Here is a 24,363-nt window from a genome sequence, read left to right on the forward strand (position 1 = left end):
AAGTCGAGGCTGTTGCCGCCTGCGCTTCTTTGCTCCCCCCAATTCTTTCATCAACATCTACCGCCGATCAATACAGCATCGTATTGTGTAACCGACTAACGATAAGAGACATCTCGTTGTCTTGCCCGCGACTTTGTCACACCAACTCCCAGCCGTCCATATCCGCCGAGTACCTCGTACCCGTTGCCCACATCTCGAAGCACGACACCTCCACGAACCCTCCTCACTCTCCAACATGGGCGGCGTCCTCGCTATCCCAGCCCTTGTCCTGCCTTCTGCGGCGACGTTGTGGTCGGTAGGGGCCTCGTGCTGCGGCGCGGCATCATGCTCCATGATCTGTGGACCTTGCGGCATGTCCAAATTCCGGTCCTCCATTGCCACAAGAATTGCATACGCCATGATACTGCTGGTCAACAGCATTCTGGCCTGGATCATGCTCACACCCTGGGCCATCAAGAAGCTGGAACACCTTACCCTCGATTACATGACCTTTAAATGCGGCTCCTCCGAGTGTTACGGCTATTTTGCAGTCCAGCGCATCAATTTCGCCTTGGGCATGTTCCACCTGATCCTCTCCATCCTCCTCATTGGCGTCCGAAGCACCAAAGACACTCGAGCAGGTCTGCAGAATGGCTTCTGGGGCCCGAAACTGTTGGTTTGGATCGGCTTTATCGTCATCTCCTTCCTCATTCCGGAGGGATTCTTCCTCTTCTGGGGCAACTATGTGGCCTATGCCGGAGCAATGCTCTTCGTGCTCTTGGGTCTTATCCTGTTGGTGGATCTCGCGCACACCTGGGCCGAACTCTGCCAAGACAAGATCGACGAAGGTGATGGTCCAAACTACCGGCTGTGGCAAGTTTTACTTATGGGGTCGAGCTTGGGCATGTATCTGGCTGCGTTCGCCATGACCATTGTCATGTACATCTTCTTCGCGAGCAGTGGCTGCAGCATGAACATTGCCGCCATCACCATCAACTTGATTCTCCTCTTTGTTGTCACGTTCCTCAGCGTTCAGCCGACTATTCAAGACGCCAATCCGAAGGCAGGTCTGGCGCAGTCGGCCATGGTGGCAGTCTACTGCACCTACCTCACATTCTCGGCGGTCGCCATGGAACCAGATGACAAGCACTGCAATCCTCTTATTCGTGCGCGAGGTGCACGGACGACCACTGTCGCGTTGGGTGCGGTTGTAACCATGCTCACCATTGCTTACAGCACCACTCGAGCAGCCACCCAAGGGTTCGCCATGGGATCGAACACTGGGAAGAATCGATATGCTCAGCTCACCCAAGACGAAAACGAGCACGGCCTGGTGTCTCAGCAACCAGCGTCACGCCGGGAGATCATGAGGGCTGCGGTGGAGAGTGGAGCGCTGCCGGCCTCGGCGTTGGACGAGGACTCTGACGAGGAGGATGCGGCTGAAGTTAGTTCGAAGGACGACGAACGCCAAGGGACGCAGTACAACTACAGTTTGTTCCACGTCATTTTTCTGATGGCGACATGCTGGGTGGCGACGCTGTTGACGCAGAAAATGGACCCGGAGAGCTCGAGCGACTTTACGCCCGTGGGTCGAACGTACTGGGCAAGCTGGATCAAGATTATCAGTGCGTGGCTGTGCTATGCCATTTACAGCTGGACTCTGGTTGCGCCGATTGTGCTGGAGGGGAGGGATTTCTCGTGATGACGGGTCGGACGGGGGGACGGTTGGCGTATGATCATGTCGGCGTGTGTTGGGGTCCAAAAGCCTGGATCGTTTTTGTCGGGGTTCACGAAACAGTGATTATTGTATAGCGATGGTACCAATATGAATGAATTCGCCTGTTGAGTCCTGTCAGAGAGTCCAGCGCTGTCTCGTGAGAGTGCAGAGAGCATTGGGATGGATTCCCCAGGTACCGAGTACAGTCTGGCACTTGCATATTGCATTACTGATTGTCGGAATGCCCATGAACTTACCTACCTCCCTAGTAACCTTTATCCGGCTTGCCCAATTGTTTGCCCCGAGTCCATTGCCCAGATATGCTTGAAAGGTGACACAACAGCTGCATATCGCAGCGCGAATGAACGTGTGAGAGGGGAGAAGGCGACTGTGTCATGACTCATGACTCATGAATGGAGAGCGAGAGCGAGAGCAGCGCGCCGATGTCGAACAGTGTGTAATTGTTACAAGCAATGCTTGCGCCCCCGTGAGAGAAGAAAATGGCAGATTTCACAGCACCCCCTCCCTCCCTTGCCGACTAAACCGATGGGGTGGTGGCACGGACTCGGGCCACCTGCAGCTTGGTTCCCCCCCAAGATGATGCTGGTAGATCGTGACGGACGGACGGACGGTTCGTAGGTAGGTAGGGGGGTTTCCGTGACGGGTCATGAGTCGGTGATGAGAAAATGCACCTCAGGTGGTGACGATTGTGATTGTGATTGTGACGGAAGACCATAGATATCAAAGGGAGGACCAATCAATCAATGAATCAATCAATCATGTCGTAGGTATGTACTAGGTAGGGTGGTAGGGAAAGAAAACTATCTGTCCCGCCGGGGAATCTCCATCACTATCTACCTAGGTGTTTTGCAGCCTCATATCGTGCCTTGGTACCTAGTTGGTATCTAGGTAGGGTACTGTATTCCTCCTCGATTGACCAGTACAGGTTTCTTAGTGCGTGAAGAAGTGTGGACCCCCCCGAAGAATTTCGGGCTTGTAATGGACGGACGGATCGGGCTAGTACGCGAGCTTGCGTACCTACTCGCTAGGTAGATAGCTCGATAGGTAGGTAGCCTTAGCTTCGATGGCCACCCCCTTGTCCGCCCACCTAGCCTCCAAGCATGCAGATCGATGGGGGGGGTCGAGCATCGCTACCTACCTGGGTACCTAAGGTATGTATGACTAGCCCCCTGCGAGCAGCTGCTAGCTCTGCACAGAAGGGGACCCATGTTCAGCTGCGCAAGGAGTTGTACCTAACTGAGTGAGGGAGTGAGGGAGGGAGTGGAGGACCACCTACCTAGGTATCCATTCAATCCCCATCTGTCCACCGTCCGCAAGGAGATCTGGATGGGGGGCAATGAGAAATGCAGAGAATCTGTTCCCCGTCGGGCTCCTCTCGGTACCTAGCTTGACGAACAACCTGGGCGCGAGGCTCTATCGAATCATAGTCGCAGGTCGCAGATACTCTCCTTTTTCCCAATAGACATACCTACCTAGGTACTTGCATGCCATGGTCCGGAAAGCTAGAGGAACCCCTCTTTTCCTTTCTCTAGGTATCTTGCTATTCGATCACTGTGGGTGCTCGGATCGAGTATGCTCCAAGTACCGTATGTTCTCTTCCAACTCGGCGATGTTCAGTGCATCCCAAAAGCCAATCTAACAAACCAAGTTACCCGCACAGGGTTGGATACATCCATATTCCTGAGTCCGGACAAGTCACGTCCATCCCATCTCCTCGAATGGCATGGTGTTGTCTCATCCTCTCGCTTTCTGTTACTTGGCGATCTTCTCAGGCGTTCCCAAAAAAAAAAACACTTCCCTTCTATGAGCCTCCTCGACGGGCGACTTACCCACCTGCCCACCGGCACACCCACCCTGTTCCCTTGACTTTTGTGTTACCATTACAGTCAGTGGCGCTTCATCTGCATCTCGGGATTCCGGAGCTGCGCCTCGTATTTCCAGCGTTGATAACGTAGCTCCGCGTATGTGGCTGTTTGCATTATACTCGTATTCAGTGGACCCCCAAAATCTTTGCGGAACCATTTTCCACCTCCCTTGTTCCGTGCCACCACCACACCGTTCAACCCAAGTCAACCCCCTCCTCCCTTGCCAGAAGTTGCCAGTGCTGCCCATTCCCGGCCCGTCGGCACGGTTGCTCCGAGTTTCTGAGAGCGTTTTGTGCCACCGACCGACAGGGGTGGGGGTGATCACTGGCTCGCATGGGCAAGGGGTTATACATGCGTATGGGTATGAGTATGTGCATGTAGAAAGCTCTCAAACGCAGTAGAAGATCGACGCTGCCCATGTTCCCTTGCTGCTGTTGTCCCGTGTGGCTTGTTCTATTTGATTTCTGCACTCTTGCTTTTCTCCGCGGAGCGCAATACTGGCACAATCAAGGCAAACAAGCAAGCCTTGCGTCCTCTCGAAGGAGAAGAAGATGAAGAAGGGAAAGGGAGGGGACCACCAGTCAAAGACGATTGGTTCCGCTTGAAACCTGCTGATCGTCGCTCCCTTTGTTCGTTCAATCGTCCGTCCTGTCACTCTCTGTGCGGTTTGCTCTGGTAAGATGATATCACGACGGTTTTCTGAGGTTTGGCCGGAAAAGATGTTGCAGAAGGACGATGAGGTCTATGACCAAATAGCGTGCCCAGATTCTGATAATGAGAACAAAAAAGGTATCAAAGGAATTGTTCGAGCATGAGGCCTAGCATGGAATGAGATATGATGTGAAGGGATAGGAGACAAAATCCTCAGAAAGTCAAGGAGGAAGTAGTTGTTCTCTCCATGGAAGTTGGGCGTTTCATCGCAGCTGTCTGAGTACCTCAATGCACCTGCTTTGCGCTGTTGCTTGTATACAAAGAGATATACGGTACGTGCGACGGATCTGGTCTTTGTAAAAGCGCCTCGCTTGATAGTTGGTCTTGATCTAGTACCATGTCCCGATCTACTCAACTCACTCTTTCTTTCATGCGTTCAGCCACTTGTTGGGCTGTGTACGGTGTAACTCATTATAACACACCCGTCGCATATACCCTGTATAGTGTTGCGCCGCGTACAGATACAACACAATAGTTTTCAAGAATGTAAACATCCTTGTGGGAACATTTCATAAGTCTCTCCAAAGTGACCATGATGATATTAATACTCTAGCATGTCATTGTGGTAGTGCCTCCCCACGGTGATCCTCGGACCTCGATGAGGCTTCAGTTCTCAGTCAACCCAGATCATTTGACCCTTAGCCGAACCCCTAACAATGTCGCCGCAGTGAAGAATGCAGATATCTCGCCTTCGGACAGTTCCTCCCAAGCCATCAATACCTAGGTAGACAGCACGTAGCTATCATTTGTATGCAGTCAACCGCCCTGCTTGTTGTACCAGCAGATTTTCCACTTCAATCCAGTCCAATCCATAGTGGTCCCGAAGAAAAATGACACTACCAAGCTCAGTTGGCTCGATCGATCGAGATAAAGGGAGCTGTGGACCGAGGAGACATCTCACAAGCATCTCACCAAGCCATGTTCAGGTTTGTTTCCGCCCTGAATGTGCAACCACGAGAGCGCATGCGCGGCAAGAAGATCTGCAACCATCAACTCGAGATGTCTCGTCCTGCTTTCTTCACCGACGGCGACTCCCCGAAGGCACAATGGTACCAGTGCGATGACTGCTATAGTTACAGCAGCTCGGGCATAGGTTATGGCCGCAGTGCTTGCACTGATAGATTGTCGTATGGGTGCTCATGCATTTCTGGCATGTCCAAACCAATGCACTATCTCTCGGTGCCGACTTCTTTTCATATTCGTGCCCAGGGCAGTCTCGATAAGTGTACCGATAGTTCAGTCGGGTATTGGCTGGCTAGATACATGCCTTGAGCGTCAGCGATATTCCGCAGCCCGGCAGAGCCAATGTAGCAGAGCAACCAAGGTCAAGACCCACGTCAGTATTGGTTTTCATCTTCGCTTATCTCCTCTCCTAGTGTTTCGGGGCGTAATGGATAGTTGAGCAGTCGTAGTCAAGGCTTCTTGAGGTAATGGTTAGACGAACGGTGAGCGATAGGAAAAGAATGAGCGGTACTTATAGCAGCCGTTTGTTCATACAAGTGAGGACTGAGAAAGGACGGCATGGTGATTCATCAAGCTTCGACGCATCAGCTGGGCGCTCACGGACCGTGACAAGCAAACAGATGAAGCGCATACTATGCTGCTGTCACTGGGCGTCGAGAATGTCAGGGGCGAAATGTGGCTGCAGCCTGCATCGATGAGCCAGAGAAGGAGAGATTCCAGGTAGCGATATCGACCGCATGGAAAATCTTTTTGGCAAGAAAGAGCCCGTCCAACAGCGTTTCTGACTACCCTTAAGGGGATGGCTCCAGAGGCACCGGGTCACTCTCGACGAGTAAGAGGGCGGATCGAACGCTGGAACGGGAGAACGGCCAGTGGCATTACACCTGATCCATCCCAAAGAAAGTTTTCGTTATCCCATAGCTCAACGGGAGCGCATCCCCCCGGTAGCCTAACACCTCAGCTCGGGTTGCGTCTCGAGAGCGTGCTCATGTGCCCATACCAGTCGTCAAGGAATCTGACAAGCCTGGTGTGTCTGCGGCCGAACCCCTTTTCCCAGTCCTGAGCCAAAATTAGAGTTTCCTATACCCAGGCTTTCGAGGAAAAGAACTTCCATCGTCGAACCGGTGTGGGTTGAGCCTGCGACTATCGATACCGCGGGTTGGATTTGTGGGGGCCTTCCAGGGCGTTAGAGCGTGGCCCAGGTTCCCCTGCAAGGTTCGATAGTCGGTGCTTTAGTAAGAGTGCAATCAAGTGGCTTTTCCAGACTCTCCGGACAAGGTCTCAGCTTGTGTCAAAGCAGTGTATTTTAGAGCGGCAGGGCGATGGGAGCAAGCTACGCAATGGTGAGGCGTGAACCGAGGAGCACGCCACAAGTGCCGGGGCAAATGCCTAGCGACGCCAGCCTAGTGGTTCTCGCGCTGTAGGCCGATCGTCCTTTAACGAGGTGTGGTGTCGATCTTTTACCGAGAGATTTCCAGCTCGCCGGGTCCCCCTTGTGCTGCGTTTTGCGGATCTCTCTCCCCCTGCAAGATTTCGAGCAACAGATTGCACTTAGGTCGCCCATACAACTCCCCCAAAAGCCCCCCAGAGCGGATCCGCGCCTCCGCTAATCAGTTGGTCCCAGCTGACGACTTGCTCTCGAGGACTGCGCTAGCTGATCCTTAGACAAGCCCTGCAGCTGCGCGGCGATGCGTTCCTCGATCCTCAGTGGGTAAAAGCGATGCATTTGGTCTTGATTCTTGCTTGAGCTTCCTTCAATTCAGCTCTCCACCCCTCCGAGCTCTACACCATCGGTCGTCCGAGCGACTAAAAAATAAAGCACTCTAATAATGCTCCATGGTAGTACACTGAGTTCCAATCAGTCTTCATGTCGGGAGTTCTTCTGTCGTTAGGTGGAACATGATCAACGAGACTGGTTAAGCCGTCATGCATCCCCAGGTGCAGCCGCTCCGAGTATTCTGTAGCATGGATCCCGCGTCGTCGAAAGAAACCACTTCAGTAGGTTCAAGCTATCTTTCACTTTGTGTCACCCAAGGGCCAGCACTGATTGGGGGAACCGAAAATGAAAGAAGCGTGGACCCGTCTTCGGTGTTGAGCACGCCCGTCCTCGAAACGAAAGTGGCTTGAAAAGAATCCGAAAACTGTTGTAACACAACAGCACATACCCTGCCACCAGCCAGGGTTTGCCAGCATCATGGCGGTGTCAACGGCCGGCAATCCCACGAAGATTTAGAGCTCCTGGTGTGCACCGTTACGGCATATCCGTGAGCTCATGAGCAAGAGAACTTTGGTTTCCTGCCTTACAGGGGTAGTAGCATCGAATGCTTGCATTACGTACTCTGAAGCACTTGTTGGTCGTCACCGTCGTGAAGCTGTAAGTGATTGGTCATGCCATTCTATCAATAAGGCAATTCGAGGGTTAATGACGCTTGTTCGAGCAGACAACAGGCGCGATGTGACAAGGAAGCTTGACTAGAGATTCGGGCTGTGAGAGACGGTCATCGCTCATGCATTCAACTGGAAAAGTGTCGACATATCCTCTGCGAGATCGAGTCAGCTGCCAATGTTCCAAACTGGGCGTCCACACTTACCTCCGTGGTGATTGCGTCGGATGGCCTCTGCCAGGAGATTTGAAAGGTCGATCATTATGAGCTTCTTCGAGGCACGGATCCGCTCAGGCGGCACGGGAAAGGTATTTGTCACGACAATATAATCAATGTAGTCGCATGCGTCTAACTCTTCCAAGGAGTTTTCGCCAAAGAGTCCATGGATGGCGATGCAGTAGACCTTTCTAGCATGCCCGATCTTGACACAAGTCTCTGCGGCCGCTATCCACGAACCAGACCGATCAATAATGTCGTCCATAAGGAGAACAGTCTTGTCCTTGACGTTTCCTACAAGGGTGATGGTGTGCTCAAGGGCAGGATTTTTGATACCTTCTTCCTCCTCGTCCGATGTTGCGGCCGCGTCGAAGGTCCCACCCAGCGCGTGTTCGGGTTGAAAGGACGACGCATTGGACACAAAGGAAGAGGTCATCGGATCATTGGGAGGATTGTCTGTTCCGTCTTGCGGAGGACGCTCGCCCGCGAGGTTAGCAAGGGAAGCCGACATGCTTGACATTGCTGAAGAGGGATGGTCTTCGTCCACTAGGTGGCCTTGGATCAGCCGACCCACGACTACATCTCTTGCCCGCTGATCGTTGTGCGCTTCATTAGCCTCGTATTCAGAGGGTCGACGTGCGCTGGGAAGCGCCTCCGGGCGGGACGACGGGTTGGGCGAGTCAGGGGGGGATGGCGTCTCCATCCTTGCAGCCTGGACCAAGGGGCTCGCCGCAATTGTGACTGCCTTGGGCCTGCCAGTGCCAGAGCGGCTGACACCATTTAGTGTGGGACCCCTGGCACGGTAAGGAAGACCGCGGAGGTGTGACCTGTCGGACTCGTTGTCGGCATCGTCGGCATCGTCCCCATCCAGAAGGTGGCCGCGATAACGCATAGACTGGGGCTCAATGGCATCGAAGAATACTGTGCTGTCCGCTAGGCCGTTGTGGTGGTGTGCATGCCGCGAACGATCCTTGTCGGTGGACACGAGAGCGAAGCTCAGCTTGAGGGCGTCGGCCAGCGAAGTGACTCGCTTCGTGCCACCCACATTCTTGCTCACGACGACTGCCTCACCCCAGCGGGGAACATTGGCTTTGATCCACCGGGCAATGATCGGTTCCGCGAATAGGTTGTCGACGGGCTTGCCAAAGAATCCTTGCATCTGTGAGGCATGAAGGTCCACCGTAATGATGTGGTCCACGCCTGCTACCACCATGAGATTGGCCAGCATCTTGGCAGTGACAGCCCCCCGATGGCTTTTCTTCTTGGATTGGCGCGAGTAGGGGAAGTAGGGAATGACTGCGGTGATGGACTTGGCCGAGCCGCCCTTGCATGCAGCAATCATGATGAGCATTTCCATGACACTGTCGTTGATGCGAGGGCTGCCACTCTGGACGATGAAGACATCTTCGTTTCTAACGGAGACGCCGATCTGGACGCTGATTTCCCCGTTTGCGAAGTTGCCCAGTTCGCATTTGGCTGGCGAAGAGCCCAGTCGCTCACATATAGACTCGACAAGGGCAGGATGAGACCTGCCGGAGAAGACTTGGACGCCTCGCATGTTGGCCAATTGAACGGGTGCTGAGGTCAAGGTGAAAACAAAGAGGATAGAAAGAGCCTAGCAACTCCCCGCAGTGAGTAGTGTAGCTTTTCCTTCTCGACTCAGCACGATGTCATGGCCTTCAGGTAAGTTTCAGTCATGGATCTTTCATTGTCTGGAAGGTTACACAAGAAACATGTACAGCCAGGGCCAAGCAGCAAAGGAAGGTGGAAGTCACTTTTTTTTGAACAGTAAAGAGTCATTCAACCAATTACACCAAAGCTGGGAGATGGCACGTGACGATAAGGCGGCGCAACAGAATTAGTTTTGTCAGACCACGCCAACAAGCTCCATCCAGCAGCTCAACGCCCTCTAAAAGGCTGTCAGACATGCCAGTGCCGTTGTTCGACTTTTTCTTATCTGCATCCTCGCATTCCACATCATCCATTATGAGATCAGCCGGTCACAACATCCATCCTGCAGTCATATCTGAGCCGATGGCATTTGTTGACCATATCACTATGCGCTCATCATGCCTTCCAAATTCCCAGAGATCCAGGGCGGAGGCTCCCTGATTCTCGCATGGCAGATCAAAGGCAAGGAAGTGCTCGTGATCGGCGGCGGTGAGGTATGTGTGGAGGGAGACGCCGCTGGAGATTGTGACACCCAACACTAACTCGCCTGTTGCACTTTAGGTCGCAGCCGGCCGGATAGTCAACCTGCTCAATGCTGACGCCAAAGTGACTGTGGTTTGCCCGCGTGCGGGCTTGAATGAAGAGGTGGCGTATCGGGTAGACCAAGGGCAGGTCAGACATGTCGACCGAGTATTCCTCCCTCTCGATCTCGAGCCGGAAAAGAATGTCGCCATGGTTCTCACCGCGGTCGATGACCCGGAGGCGTCCACGCGCATATGGAAGTACTGCAAGAAATTGAAAGTCCCCGCCAACATTGCCGATGTGCCGCCTGAATGCGACTTCTACTTTGGCAGCGTCCACCGCGACGGTCCTCTCCAGATCATGGTATCTACCAACGGGAATGGACCCAGGATGGCGGCAGCTATCCGGCGACAGATTGGCGAGATGCTGCCCAGCGGGACGGGAGACAGCATTAAGAAGGTCGGGCAACTGAGAAGAATGCTTCGAAAAGTGGCGCCAGGCAAAAGTACGCGCGACATTAGCAAGAGGATGGGTTGGATGAGCGAGGTCTGTGACAAATGGAGCACCGAGGAATTCAATGCGATGGATGAGGAAGACATGGACAAGCTGGTGCAATACTACGAGCAAGGCATGGTGCCGAGTTTCGAGGAGATTCGACTTGGATGTCAGCGAGACGTGGTGTGGGAATTTGACGGGTCATTTGGATGGGTGTAGATCATGAATTCTGTTTCCAATCTGAACCTTGTATCGGCGTCTAATGGGCGGCGCCAGCATCGACACGCATGGCGGCATGGATATAGATGCCAAATGGGGGTTTCGAGGGGGGAAAAGGAGGAGAGTCGCCAAGCGCAGAAACCAAGGCATATGGATGACGTAGTTTGTTGGTCGTGCGAGCTGAACATCTGACAGTCAAGCTGCAACTCGATACACCACCAGCCTTGACCTGCAGTGGGCGAACCAAGTCCAGTTCTATTATTCCCCCATCTTATCTGTTAAGAGTCTTCTTGTCAGTCTCTTGCTCTTTCCCATATTATTCCTCTGCTTCAGTTCTGTTGACCAGATACTCGTTGCATTCTTGACCCCTCACGCGCACTGCGCATTCCTCCGAGACACTCACTCAGGCAGTGAACCACGCTTGTATACCTTTCAGTTACATTTCTGCCCCAGCTGCTAAGCACGAGCAAGAGACAATCGACCAGGATGCAAGCTCTCCGCGAAAAGCTCAAAGGTCAGCCTTGTCCACCCTCCATCCCCGAACAGGTAGATAGATGATGATCCTCTTTTCAGACTCCAAATTGCACGACGCCAAAGTCGAAGCTATCCATTTCAAGCACAAGATTGGCAAGCTCAAGAACCTGGTCAACAAGAACCATCGCCATGACGAGGAGCACGAAAAAGCCACGGATCGCAAAAGAACCGCCATTTGCGAGTCTCATCGCTTCGAGTCCTACTTCCCCGAGCGCGACAACAATCGCATCAAGTGGTATGTCGACGGTCGCGACTACTTCTGGGCCGTTTCCGTTGGTCTCGAAAATGCCAAAGAGACCATTTACATTGCCGACTGGTGGCTGTCGCCCGAACTGTTTCTGCGCCGCCCTCCCTTTTTCAACCAGGAATGGCGTCTGGATCAAACCATCAAGCGCGCCGCCGAACGTGGCGTCCAAGTCTACGTGATCGTCTACAAGGAGGTCCAGCAAGCCCTGACCTGCAATTCCGCCCATACAAAGCATGCCTTGCGAGCACTTTGCCCCGAGGGCAATCCTGGCCACGGCAATATCCACGTCCTGCGTCACCCGGACCACAACGTCTTCGAAAACCTTGGAGATATGACGTTCTACTGGGCGCACCATGAGAAGTTCATTGTGATTGACTATCACCTCGCATTCATCGGAGGCCTAGATCTTTGTTATGGGAGGTGGGACGTCCGTCAGCATCTCCTGGCGGATGTCCATCCCTCGGGTGTCGTCAATGAAATCTTCCCGGGACAAGACTTCAATAATAACAGGTAAATCGCACGGTTTTCCAAAGAAATGCAGACTGATTGAGATCCGCATAGAATCATGGACTTCCACACAGTGGAGGATTGGTCCAACAACGAACTCAACAAGACTGACTACGGCAGAATGCCATGGCATGACGTAGCAATGGCGGTAATCGGCGAGTCCGTCTTAGACATTGCCGAGCATTTTGTACTGAGGTGGAACTTTGTCAAACGAGACAAATACAAGCGAGACGAGGGAGTCGACTATCTGTGTATGACGACTCGATCTAAGGCAGATGGCTCGAATCCGGACGAAGACCTCATCGCGATCCAGAGACCAAAGCACCCCGTGGGAAACTATATCGAACATCCTCTCAGCCCACTCGAGGGCAAGGGCCTTGAAAATGCCGGCACTGTCCATGCACAGGTGGTTCGCAGCAGCGATGACTGGAGCAGTGGCATCCTCCTCGACCACAGCATCCAAACCGCCTATGCAGAAGTGATTGAAAGTGCCCAGCACTACGTCTACATTGAAAACCAGTTCTTCATCACTGCCACCGGCGAGCATCAGTTACCTATCCACAACCAAGTCGGCCGAGCAATCGTCAACGCCTGCATCCGCGCTGCAAAGGAAAACCGTAAGTTCAGGGTCATTATCGTCATCCCTGCCATCCCAGGTTTTGCGGGCGATCTTCGCGACGATGCCGCCATTGGTACAAGGGCCATAATGGATTATCAGTACAAGAGCATCAATCGTGGTGAACATTCGATCTTTGGACAGCTGAAAGCCGCCGGGGTGGATCCCACGAAGCACATCTTCGTCTTCAATCTGCGCGCCTACGACCGCATCAGTAAGACCCCAGCGCTCATTCAACAAGAGAAAGAGTCTGGCGTCTCCTATCAACAGCTCCAGCGCGCCGAAGCAGAGGAGATCATGGGCAGCGGCATCCACGGTTACGAAGGCGAAAAGACCGAGAAGGAATCCCGCGGCACAGGCGCCCAGGTCAGCGAAGACGAACAACACGCCATCGTCGACCGCAAGCGCCGGTTCGAGGCTGCGCGCAAGAAACTCGACGTCAAGGACCCCGTCACTTCGGCTGAATCTATCGCCGAAGACGCCATGGCTCGTGGTGGGCTCGTCAGCGAAGAACCGTGGGAAGGCGACGATCCGGAGGCCGAAAAGGAGAACTTTGTGCAAGAGGAACTCTACATCCACGCCAAATTGCTGATCGCTGACGACAAGACGGTGATTTGCGGGTCGAGCAACATCAACGACCGGTCATTGATGGGTTCGCACGACTCGGAATTATCGATTGTCATGACCGACACCAAGATCCTCGAATCGACCATGGACGGCAAGCCCTACCAAGCAGGCTACCACGCCGCCACTCTTCGCCGCCACATCTGGCGCGAACACTTGGGGATGATCGAAGCGCAGTCCGTCGACGCCTCGAACGATCCCAACGCTCAGCCGCCCACCGTGTGCATGAACGACGAGTACTCGGGCGAAGAATGGGAATTCGTCGCCGACCCTTTATCAGACCAACTGTGGGAAAAATGGACCACCCAAGCCACGACGAACACCGACATTTACCGCTACCTGTTCCGCGCCGATCCCGACAACCACATCAAGACGTGGAAGGATTACGACGACTTTGCGCCGCGCAAGACCGTCAAGCAGGGCCATTTGCACGATCCGCACATGCCAGTCGAGCTGGTCAGGAAGGAAATGGACAAGATCAGGGGACATTTAGTGTGGATGCCCCTGGATTTCTTGTGCGAGGAGGAGATGGCGGAGAGAGGAATACAAGTCAATTCTTACACTGAGGTGCGTATTTTCTTTCTTCTCAAGGCGATGCGTGTTTTCGACCGTCAGCACTATGAGAATATTGTGGAAGCATTTTGCTAATCAACCATGGTGATTTTTTTGCAGAGTGTATACACTTGATCCCAAAATTATGCGCCTCTGCGGCTGGAATTAGAACCTTTGGGGGGAACCAGGGACCAGAGGTGCAAGGTAGGCTTGCGGCTTTCTTGTCCAGATCCTCGGCGGATATGGTGGTAAGTTTGGAATGCAACGCTCAGTGTATGCATACTGTTTGTGCCACAAAGATGGGAAATGGATCTCGGTGCGCCTTGGGCAGGTGGGGGCCGTTTTGCCGAAGCACCAAAGTGAGGCTGGAGCATTCAAAGGGGAGGCCAGAGCTTGGATCCGGTTCGTCTGAAGGCGCTGCTGGCTGGCTGGCTGGCTAGCTGGCTTGTTGGCTTTGCTTTGCTTTGCTTTGGTTGGTCGCTGGTTCTGTGCTGATACATACCCCCTGACGGTAATATCACAACGCATTTTTATGTTTCGACGACTTTCCTCTCCCTGCCACTCTGTCTCCTGTTTCCGTCATGCCTTACTGCCTGCCTCTCTACCTCACGCAGCATCGACACCAGAATCATTACCAACATCCCCCACCGCATTCTTCAACCTCTCCCACCCCTCATCCCCTTTTTCCTCCCACGCCCTCGCTCTCCCCAACACCCTCCTCGCCGCGCTCCTCGCCTTGAAGCGCCACTTCGCCTCCACCACACCACCGGTGCGCTCGCGCGCCAACGGTCCCAGCTCGCGGTACCGTGCCATCATCCATATCGTCTTGTCGACTACGCTGCGCCACTGGTTGGGGGTGAGGTTGTCAAACCCCGCCTCGCCGGAAGACCCCGAGGCGGACACGGAGGCGGACTCGAGAACCGCGCGCCATGACTTCTCGCTGAGCTGCAGCGCCGCGTATGGTCGGCGTCGCCACTGCGCGATCTGGGATAGGAGTGTCCATAGCGTCGGTGAGGAGGTCGCTAGAGGGGTTATTTGTGCGTCGATCAGGGAGAGGAAGGAGCGCGGGATGTAGGGTAGTTTTCCTCCGCCTTGGATTATTGGTGGTGTCGTTGACGTAGATAAGGTTGTTGCTGTGCCGGTGGTCTCCTTCTCGCTCGGCCCGTTCTGCGCCACTTGCTTTTCCTCCTCTGCTTCTTGGTCTTGCAGGTGGTCACCACCACCACCACCATCCCCCTCTTCTTCCTCTGCTGTCGAGGAGGACGACGACGACGGATACGTCCAAGTCCCCGTGACGTAGTCCGTGAGGACGCCCAGGATCTTCAGATCGATACATTTCTCCCCCTCTCTCTTGCCGCGCAGCTCCACCACCCGCTCCATCGCCTGGATGACTTCTCCCCACGGCGTGTCCGCTGACGGCGGTATGCTCGCCGCGACCGTGAGGTAGTTGTCCCAGATCCGGGCATCGTCGCGTTTCAGGGTCGCCGCGCGCCGCAGCGCCCGCAGGGCGTCCTGGAGGTGTCGTCGGTGCGGGTTGATTTTCTTCTGCACGGCCCGAGTGTCGGCGGCGGGTGTCGGGGTTTCGTCATCGTTGACCACCGCCTCTTCCTCGGCAGCAGCAGCAGCAGCAGCAGCAGACTCGTCATCATCATCTGTTCGGGGCATGTCTACCGTCTCGGCGGGGCCCACGGCTTTGTCCAGCCTCAACAGCGCAACGGCCAGGTTCGACCAGCTCTCGGCGTCCCGGTCGTCCAACTGGACGCATCGGGTAAAGCTCTCGACAGCGGGCATCCACTCGTCCTGCTCGAGCTGCAGACACCCCAACGCGAACCAGCTCGCCCGGTCGAGCCGCGAGATCCTCAGCGCGAGCGTGTACGCCTCTGCCGCGCGCGGGTAGTCGCGCCGTTTGGTGTGGTAGCGGCCGAGCGAGCGCTGTGCGCGCGCGTACCGGTTGGCCGAGACGGTCCAGGCGAGCGAATAGTACGACGGGTCGTCGGTGATGTCGCCTAGTATGCAAAGAAGGCGGGGAGCGTCCGCCGGTGGAGGAGAGCGAAGCTGCCGCCGTCTGCTGTCCTCCGTATCTGCAGCAGTCTCCTCCTGCTGCAACTCTGCAAACAGCAAATCCTTGAGCAACTCGACGGCCTTGCCCTCCTGATCCGTGGCCGCGAGACACAGCGCCACCTCCGCGTGCATCTGTAGCCGGTTGTAAATGTCCAGCGCCGTTTTGAGCCCGCCCATCTGCGTCCACCGCTGAGCCAGTTCGGCCTCGAGCTCCCATCGCAGCGGTGGGGAGAGTTGGTACACGTATTTCAGCCGTTCGGCGACGGAGGCGGACTCGGAAGGGTTGGCTTTGGGCAGGAATGTGGTTGTACCTGTTGTCGGCGACGGGTCTGATGAGTTGGTGGCGGATGATGTCGTTGCGTTCTCCGTATCTGATGCTGAAGGCGGAGGTTCCGATGTTGTTTCGGCAATGACCTGATCAACCAACGCCTGCAACTGCAGCAGGCCTCGCTCCGCGGTACGCGCTCTGTAGCCTTCGATCCTACTCCTGACAAGCAAGGCTTGAGTGTACACCTGCCAGTTGGATGAGCCTCCTTCCAGGACTCGAGTCGCGTAGGGCAACGTCTCTTCCCTCACCAGGCCGTCATCGGGAGAGGTGTTGGTAATGCTGTTCGCGGTGGCAAGCAGGATGATGCTGTCCATGGGGAAGAGCAGTGGTTGATTCATCGGATCGAGAGACGCGAGTTGCGGTGGGATGTTCGAGTCGGGTGATGCAATGTGCGTCATTGTGTCTTCTGATACGGGCGCTGCCGCCTGGGTAGTGGATGAAAACTGGATGCGCTCGAGAAGGGTGTCGTCGTTAAGGGCGAGGTTCTCAGGCTTCGTCGTCGCACGCCCCTTGGGAGTTGTTGTAACATCTTCATCCTGGTCAGTCTCGGCGATGGCCTCGCTGGATTTTGCGGCGCCCTCGACACGACTCCCCTTGCGGCTGCTATAAGGTTCCGGTTCCTGGTCTCGACTCTTGGCCAGCACGACGAGTTGGCTGATGTCCCTGTCCTGGAATTTGGTCCTTTTGCCCAACGCGCCAGTGAGCACGAATTGAAACTGACGAGTTGTGGCGGCCCTGGCCAGGTCCGCCCTCGCCAGTGCATCATCCCCGTAGTGGGTCCGGATCACCGCTCGCTCAATGAGGAACTCGACGAAATGTTCTTCGGCAGCAGCTCCGCCAAAGGCCAAGCGCGAACCCAGTTGGTGTTCGAGAACCTCGGCGTCTGCATAGATGGCATCACGGAGGGACGGGGACTCCTCTAAGAGGAGTTTCTGGTGCCAGAAGTTGACGCGAAAGCGTGCCCTCCGGCCGTTGAACCCAGCTTCAGCCAACGCCGGATTCGTCAGAATGGCTTTGGCGAGCCAGAAGAGCTCCAAGTGCGGCGTCAATGGGTATGGCCGAGAGCCATCGACGGAAAGGTGCTCGAACAGCGCCTGTTTCAGGGATTCGAGACCTTCCTTTCGATATGTCTCGGGAAAGATGACCTCGTCTGCGTTAAAGTCCAGGGGTGGCCCAGTACAGTTTGCTTGCAGGAAGGCCTCGAGCGCGGTATATCCAATCTTGAGGAACGAAAGCTGTTGCACGGCATCGTTCAGCAAGAACTTGATCCGCGATGTGACGCCACTGATGAAGGGAATTGGCTCGGCGTGCACGGCCTCAAAGCCCAGCAGCTTGCGAGTCAACGGGTCCTGCAGGATTTCGAGGAATGACGTTCCCATCTTGGGGTACGGGTAGAGATGCTCCATTGCGGCGACTTGCTCGGTCTTCAACCCACGATTCACCGCGCGTTTCAGAGCCCGAAAACCTTTCGTACTGAACTCGCCGCCGGACCTTTCGTGTCGGCCAAAATCGAAAACCCTCTTACGCCTTTTAGTTGCTCCAGGGACCTTTTAGGAAAAAGAGCCACAGTGGGAATATCGCCCAGTTTAGAAATTAGGATTTCAGGAAACCGTAATGTAAATTTGGCTTCTGGGCAGCACAAACCCAACGAACCCTTCCCGAAACAGACTTCGTCGCATTCATGGTCTGAAGACGGTGAAAGAGAGAAAAAACATTACAAGAGAACCGAGAAAAGAAAAAGAGCCTTGTGGCGAATAATTGTAAGCTGGGGATGGCCACCTCGTCGTCGTCGACAGAGGACGAGGCAGCGGGGAAACGCAGTAGAAGAATGAAGTTTCTGTTGTGGTCACGTGCTCAAATTTCACTTCGTTTCAACTCGTATCGTTATACACAAATTCGTTCGTCTTTCGTCCATTTCCCCTCCCCATCCTTGAAACATGTTCAAATCGTCTCTAGAAATTGACTGCTGTTGGTGGTACAGATCCCGTGTGTGGAATCGCGTCTTTCACAGTAACAGTCGAGGGTATCTCACAAGAAAAGTATCAACTCAATTCTCCATCTCGGTCGGTTGGTGGCTGAAAAGCTAAAAATCATCCCCCGGACAAAGTCTTCCCGAGAGGCTGGCCTTTTTGGGTCTATATCCTCTTGCCAGTTCGACCGGCCTGAGCCGCCTTTCTCTTTCTATACACACTTCTATATTGGATGCGGCCAATGGTACCCAGTCCATAGGCCAGCAGGAACAGGACTGTCCAGGAACAGGTGACGATCAACCCCGTGGGGAAAATGCCCAGGTGCCTTCCGGGCAGGACGAAGGGAACTGCCGCGGCGATTGCGGCGGTGGCCACCGAAGAACTGACAAGGCTATTCTTGAATTCGTCCTTGAATGCCCCGACCACGAACCAGGCGCCGTCGGCGGCACTGATGTTGGCCATGATAGGCGTTTGCGAGTCCGTGGCGGCGTTCAGCTTGATGTCCGGCAGCATCAGCGACATGACTTGAGTGTCGTTCAGCATGGCGAGATTCAGATTCGCCTCAAATGTGCCGAAGAGGGTATATTGTTGCACTTCGGCCATGCTGCTGCTGCTTTGTCGAGCCTCCACATCTCGCTTCCTCCGCTTTGTCAGAGACTGGAACGTGGTGCTGGTTGGGTACGTCAAGCTGATCATGATGTCGTTGATGGGCACATTCTGGAAGTTGCCCGTTGGCTGGAACATCTGGTAGAGCCGGAGATCGGCCTCGAAGGCGCCTTGCTTGCTGTCGTATTGCAGGATGTTGTAGCACGCGGCGAGGCCGGCGGCGTTCTGGACCGAGGTGAGTGACTGGAGACTATTGATGCAAGCTGTCGAGATTGTTTGGTTCAATGCGCTCGTCGGTGCCGCCACCGAAAGAGAGCCGGTCGAGGATTGCGGTTCTCGTCGAAGAATCCTGTCGACCTCTCTCTCGATACCTTCTCCCCAGGCACTTCTCCTTCTGATCGAGTTGGGCAGATGCAAAATGGCCTTGGCCGAGATCATGTCGGCTTCAGCCAAAAGCAACAATGCCGAGGCAACAACGGTTGTCAAATGCATCTTCGGTGCGGTGATATGCCGTTGTTCTTTTGGTAGTGACTGATTTGAGTATCTCTCTAGAAACAAAGTGGTCGTCGAGACCGGTGATTTGAGACCAAGCACTGCTTGCTCAAAGAAAGGAATGTAGGCACGGCCAGCGACTGCCAGAAAAGAATGAAGAATGCTCAAAGGGAGAGGAACCTGCCCACGAGCATGTAAAGTTTCTCAAACGAGGATATAGAAGAGAAAGAGAGAGAGAGGAATCCCCAGAGAAAAGAGAGACAGGAGCGAAAAAAAGGAGAGTTGATGCTGGGCCTGTGCAAAAGAGTGTGTGGTGTGATGAAGTGTAACAGCTACAGGAAGGACCCAGGGCCCAGGATCAATATAAAACATTTACTGTAGGGAAACCTCCCTCGGCCAAGGAGAAGGCGGGTTTGACACATCGTCGGTGGTTGGACTGATATGGAGACATGGATCCGTGGGTGTCGATTCGCCCAACCTGGGCTATTGTGGTCTGTCCTTGTAGGTTCGGAATACCTCAAGGGGGGGAGGGACGGTCAGTAGTGGTCACGCTCGAGTAGTTCCACGGCTAGAACGTGTCGAGGAAAGCAAGTGGATGCTGGCATGAAACAACGCAAGCAGATCGACGGCGCAGCACGAAACGCGAAAGTGGGATGTTACAACAGAGGTCGCATGGTGCCAAGGAGGAGCGAATCGCTGAGCCGAGTTCTATACTTGGCAAGGCCAGGGAGAAGGGGTCGGGAGGGTTCGACGAGTACCGAGTACACAGCAGAGCAAGCCATTTACCCATATTGCGTACCTATGAGTATTGTCCAAGTGCCGCTGATGTCGGTGTGTTCCTCGAGAAAGTCCAGGAGAAGGGATGAGGAGGGGTCTGTCGTCGCAACCGGGCGGGTGTGGCGGGTAATCCCAGCAAATTCGACACAATAGCTTGCAGCCAACCGGAGACAGGGGCAGGGGGGAGGAGCCTCACCAGCCTGACGCGTCGAGGTGATTGGGCAGGAGGTGCGCCGGGCGGGGTCTGGGCGGGGTCTCGGCGGGGCGGAGGGACAAGGAGGCGTCCCCGCCTATCGTCTGAGAATCGCCATCTTGAAACAACGCCGTGGCCTCTTATCCATTGGTCGCTCTCCTTAAAATGACCCCTTTATCCATTCGCTGCCAGCGTCCGACTTTTCACCCTCCGCCTCGTCCAACCTCCCAACCGCGGGCAACCTGTTTCGAGGCCCTTCCTTTTCGGCGGTTCTCGTCCAACCGTTGCACAATGGCAATTAGAAAGCGGAAACTGACAGGAATTGCAACCCAAAGTAGACCATGCCATGGGTTATTCTTGGTCAACTACGCGCACGAGAGGCTGACAGTGCAAAGGCTTTGTTGTTATTATTGTCAACGAGGCTGCCTGTTTGGTTTCTGTTACTAGGTGCTCTCTTCATGTTGCGCGCGTGACTCGTAGTTCTCGTGAGATACTAACATTGACTGTATCAACCTTGCGCGCGTCCGTCCGTGGAAGCAATATTTGTTGCCCAGCTGCTTCCCCCAGCCACGACAGATTATGCAAAAGCATTCACATGATTGGCCACACAGATCAAGTGCAATATTAACAAGATGAGCACTCTGATGGCCGTGCGCCGAGTGGAAACATACGTACCTTTGCACTGACTTGATGATCCTCGTCATTTGTGCCCGAATCATCTTGTCAATCACTTTGTGCCGGACACATGACCTAGTTCCCGGACCCTTGGACCATCCTCAAAAAGTCCCGAACTCGTCCTAGCTGCGAGTTGTTGCTCATCTCCTTCTGTTCACTGATGACCGCTTGCACGAGACCGTCCAGCAAGCTATCAACCTTGTCTTCATCAGCGCCTGTACACAGGCTCACAATCTTCTTGTACCGCGCTTCCAGCTCCACACTGTGCGCTTTGAGTACCTTGGCCATCTGCTCCAGTTGTTGGTTGTGTCGCTGATACACCTGGACACGCCCAGACACCACCTCCGCTCGTTCCAGACTTCCCAAGAGGTTGAGTTGCTCCTGGTTCAATGCCATGAGGCCGGCATCTACCTCGCCATCAGGGAAGAACTGCGCCACCAACGGCAGTTGTCCCTCGAGGTCAAGGCCTCTGTCGGCTTCTCCGACCGTGACGTTGTCTTGTATCGTGTTGAGAGGGTTTGCTTCGCTCAACTCGGCGCGAAGTTTTGCCGCCGCTCGACGTAAATTGCTGATTTTCTGCTCTAACTCGTCCTTTTCTCGGACTTTGGCACGATTCTCTTCTAGTCGCCGCCGTTCCTCTGCCAGCGAACTACCAGACTCCTTCAATGCTGCGTTGGTCTTGTCCAGGATTTCCTTCTTTTCCTTCATCTCAGCGGTAAAGTCGGCCTCGGATTGAGACAGGACTTCTCGGATTGCTGCAGTCATTAGCATTTACAGGACATCCATTGCACGGCATCACTTACAGGCCATGAATCCTTCTTGAGCCTCTGCAAAGGACTTCTGTGACGATCCGTTCGCCATTGAAGGCTGATCGAATGCTGCAAAAGTTTGGTCGAACATGCGATTGTTGACCGGTCCGCCGCCCACCCCGAAATCTGCCGGAGACAAGCCGCCGCGGTTGCTGATGTGCGGATCTGCACCGACCTCGACCAGTTGATCAATGATGGTAGTCGTGCTTGTTCTTGCGGCCAAGTTCAAAGCGGTGTCTCCTGTTTTATCTTGAGCGTTGACTATCTCCGACATGAACCTCGCCAGTGTCATAGGATTTGTCTGGTTCAGATTGTTGAGCCCGCCCATGGAATCGAACTGCGTGCTTGATCCTGATGAAGTCCCTTGTCGAATCACATACTCGAGCAGAGACTCGAGGTAGTACTTTCCGACGGCAGCCCTACCCTTTATCGCAGAGGCGACGGCGATATGGTGGAGCATTGTTCGCCCACGTCCGTCTCTAACCTCGATGCTGGGACCAAGAAGCTCCAAGAGAGCAGGGAAGGAATTCTGATCGAGATTATTTCTTGCCTGACATGCGGCGATCAGTGCTGTTTCGCCACCACTGTTTGCTCGCCTCATGTTGAACCCCTTCTCGAGCAACTTTCGAACGAGGGCGATTCGACCCAACGTGGCCGCCCAGTGTAAAGCAGTGTTAGACGAGCCATCAATAGGCATTTCATACTCATCGCCACTCAAGCGCAGAAAAGCCGGATGGTCGTCAAAGTCTGTCCGTGAAGGGTCGATGAAGAGATCCATTAAAAGTTCTTTCTTTTGCTCTTCCAAGGGTCCGGACGGGTGAGGAAGTGGTTCCAGTCCATACGGCAGCGGGTCTGCAGACATAAAAGCCTCACCAGATTGAGAAAAAAATGAGACGTTCGGCTCTGTAGGAACGCTGTCCTGCATGCTGAGGTCTATTGCACCATCATAAAGGAACGACGACTGCGGCGAAGGTCGAATGCGTTTGCGCGGGGGCTCTTGCGAATCTGTGGGAGGGAAATCCACAAAGCTCGCCCCTTGACTTATGATCCCACCATTTGTGCCGAAGCTGTCTTGACTTGTCATGCTGGGCATACTCTGCTGGCTTGCGTACACAGCCTCCTGACCGTACCCAAATGATTGAGATTGTTTTCTGGGGCCGATGGAGCGTCGACCGTCCATATTTGGCGAGTCGAGCCTCGTTCTATTGAGGGCATGAATAGCATTTGCCGCAGTGCTGGACATACTTTTGAAAAAGGTGCCTCCGGTCGGTTGCCCAGCTAGTCGGCCATCACCACCATACATTCTCTTTCTCTGGGCTGCCATGGCCTGCTCCTTCGTTGGGGTCTCGATGCCTCGAGAGACACCCGACATACCGTCCGAGTTGATGTCGTACTCCAACAGCGGTAGGAGCAGTTGCTCGACACCGTATTGTCTGCAAAACTCTCGACCGCGCTGGTAGTTGACCCAAGTGCCTTGGTATTTTCCGTACCCACCTTGGACTTTTTCATGTTCGCCGGTGATTTCCTTCTCCAGCACTTTTGTTCTCTTGCCCTTGTCGACTCCGGCTACCTTGAGGATCTGGGTCGCGTTCAGCCAAGAGTCGACTCGGCGTCGCATGACTGCTACACCGTTGACCTCCATTTCGAAAACAGATACGTTGGAGTAGACAGCGGTGTATATTTGTGGCTTGAGGCCGTTGGCATAATAGTCGGGTTGTGCAAACGCATTTGCCTCCGCATAACCACCATAGTTATTGGGTGGTGCCATCATACCTCCATTCGACATGGAGGCTGTTCCATTCATGCTATATACCATCTGTTGCTGTGCCGATAAGGCTTGCTGTTGTTGGTGCTGAGATGCCGGTCTGGGAGGTGGAGGAGTGGGTGCTGGCGTAGAAGCGATCGACTGGTTCTCAAAGGCGGCCATGGGCGGATGTTGTTGCGGGAAGGTTGGGTTCATAGAAGTGGAATGGCCGTTATGAGGGAAAGGCGGAGGGGGTTGCGGATAGACTCCTGAATGAATGCCTCCCGATGCCATCATTATCAACAGATTGTTTGAACAGAAGAAGTATGTGAATCGTGTGTCAGGACATGGCGCGGGCGCACGCAGCGCTATTTTTTAATATTTTGCGTGGGATGTTCTTCCTTTTCAGTGGTGAATGGGACCTTTCACCATGGGATTTCCCTTTCACTACTTTCTCCTTCGAACCGGACAGCACAACGGGCAAGCTCGCCAGATAATCCAACTCCAGTCAAACGCGACCCCGTATCAAGGCAGTAGATAGAGCTATGAGGGCGGCGCAAGGTCGACCTTCCAGCTTCAAGATCGGTGAGGCTAGTGTGTAGCACGGGAAGGAGGGTTGAGGAGCGGTATCTCGGCGCCGACCAAGGAGGGAATTTTCGCATGAACAGAGACTGGACGGAGATGCTGCGGTAGACTCTTGCTGTGACTGTCGAGCACAGGGTCAGTTACAAGATCGCACCCTGTAATTGGAGTCTTTCAGGGTGGTTTGCGCAGGATATCGGTCGTCTGAGTCTGTGCTCTGTCCGCCAGGAAATGGGCGCAGTCGAAATTGAAGCACGTCTTCGGGGCAGTCAGTGGCAGTCAG

The 24,363-nt window shown here is 54.3% G+C and overlaps 7 protein-coding genes across 7 annotated transcripts; 3 read left to right on the top strand and 4 right to left on the bottom strand.

Annotated features, from left to right (window-relative positions):
- Nucleotides 1–235: 235 nt before the first annotated feature.
- Nucleotides 236–1,681, top strand: Z520_06422 (uncharacterized protein; the record flags this gene model as incomplete). The annotated part of the gene is made up of 1 exon (XM_016776922.1): nt 236–1,681. One exon carries the CDS (start codon nt 236–238, stop codon nt 1,679–1,681), a length of 1,446 nt encoding a protein of 481 aa, XP_016631767.1.
- Nucleotides 1,682–7,761: 6,080 nt separating this feature from the next.
- Z520_06423 (uncharacterized protein) lies at nt 7,762–9,414 on the bottom strand (the record flags this gene model as incomplete). The annotated part of the gene is made up of 2 exons (XM_016776923.1): nt 7,762–7,796; nt 7,848–9,414. The coding sequence occupies 2 exons, from the start codon at nt 9,412–9,414 to the stop codon at nt 7,762–7,764; spliced, it is 1,602 nt and encodes a 533-aa protein (XP_016631768.1).
- A 511-nt stretch (nt 9,415–9,925) lies between these two features.
- Nucleotides 9,926–10,763, top strand: Z520_06424 (uncharacterized protein; the record flags this gene model as incomplete). The annotated part of the gene is made up of 2 exons (XM_016776924.1): nt 9,926–10,021; nt 10,089–10,763. The coding sequence occupies 2 exons, from the start codon at nt 9,926–9,928 to the stop codon at nt 10,761–10,763; spliced, it is 771 nt and encodes a 256-aa protein (XP_016631769.1).
- Nucleotides 10,764–11,317: 554 nt separating this feature from the next.
- Z520_06425 (uncharacterized protein) lies at nt 11,318–13,939 on the top strand (the record flags this gene model as incomplete). The annotated part of the gene is made up of 2 exons (XM_016776925.1): nt 11,318–12,054; nt 12,106–13,939. The coding sequence occupies 2 exons, from the start codon at nt 11,318–11,320 to the stop codon at nt 13,937–13,939; spliced, it is 2,571 nt and encodes an 856-aa protein (XP_016631770.1).
- Nucleotides 13,940–14,449: 510 nt separating this feature from the next.
- Z520_06426 (uncharacterized protein) lies at nt 14,450–17,638 on the bottom strand (the record flags this gene model as incomplete). Its single annotated transcript, XM_016776926.1, has 1 exon — nt 14,450–17,638. The coding sequence occupies one exon, from the start codon at nt 17,636–17,638 to the stop codon at nt 14,450–14,452; it is 3,189 nt and encodes a 1,062-aa protein (XP_016631771.1).
- A 729-nt stretch (nt 17,639–18,367) lies between these two features.
- On the bottom strand, nt 18,368–19,300 carry Z520_06427 (uncharacterized protein; the record flags this gene model as incomplete). Its single annotated transcript, XM_016776927.1, has 1 exon — nt 18,368–19,300. One exon carries the CDS (start codon nt 19,298–19,300, stop codon nt 18,368–18,370), a length of 933 nt encoding a protein of 310 aa, XP_016631772.1.
- A 1,720-nt stretch (nt 19,301–21,020) lies between these two features.
- On the bottom strand, nt 21,021–23,681 carry Z520_06428 (uncharacterized protein; the record flags this gene model as incomplete). The annotated part of the gene is made up of 2 exons (XM_016776928.1): nt 21,021–21,700; nt 21,749–23,681. The coding sequence occupies 2 exons, from the start codon at nt 23,679–23,681 to the stop codon at nt 21,021–21,023; spliced, it is 2,613 nt and encodes an 870-aa protein (XP_016631773.1).
- Between the last annotated feature and the right edge of the window lie 682 nt (nt 23,682–24,363).

This window comes from Fonsecaea multimorphosa, assembly GCF_000836435.1.
Source record: "Fonsecaea multimorphosa CBS 102226 unplaced genomic scaffold supercont1.12, whole genome shotgun sequence".
Classification (NCBI taxonomy): domain Eukaryota; kingdom Fungi; phylum Ascomycota; class Eurotiomycetes; order Chaetothyriales; family Herpotrichiellaceae; genus Fonsecaea; species Fonsecaea multimorphosa.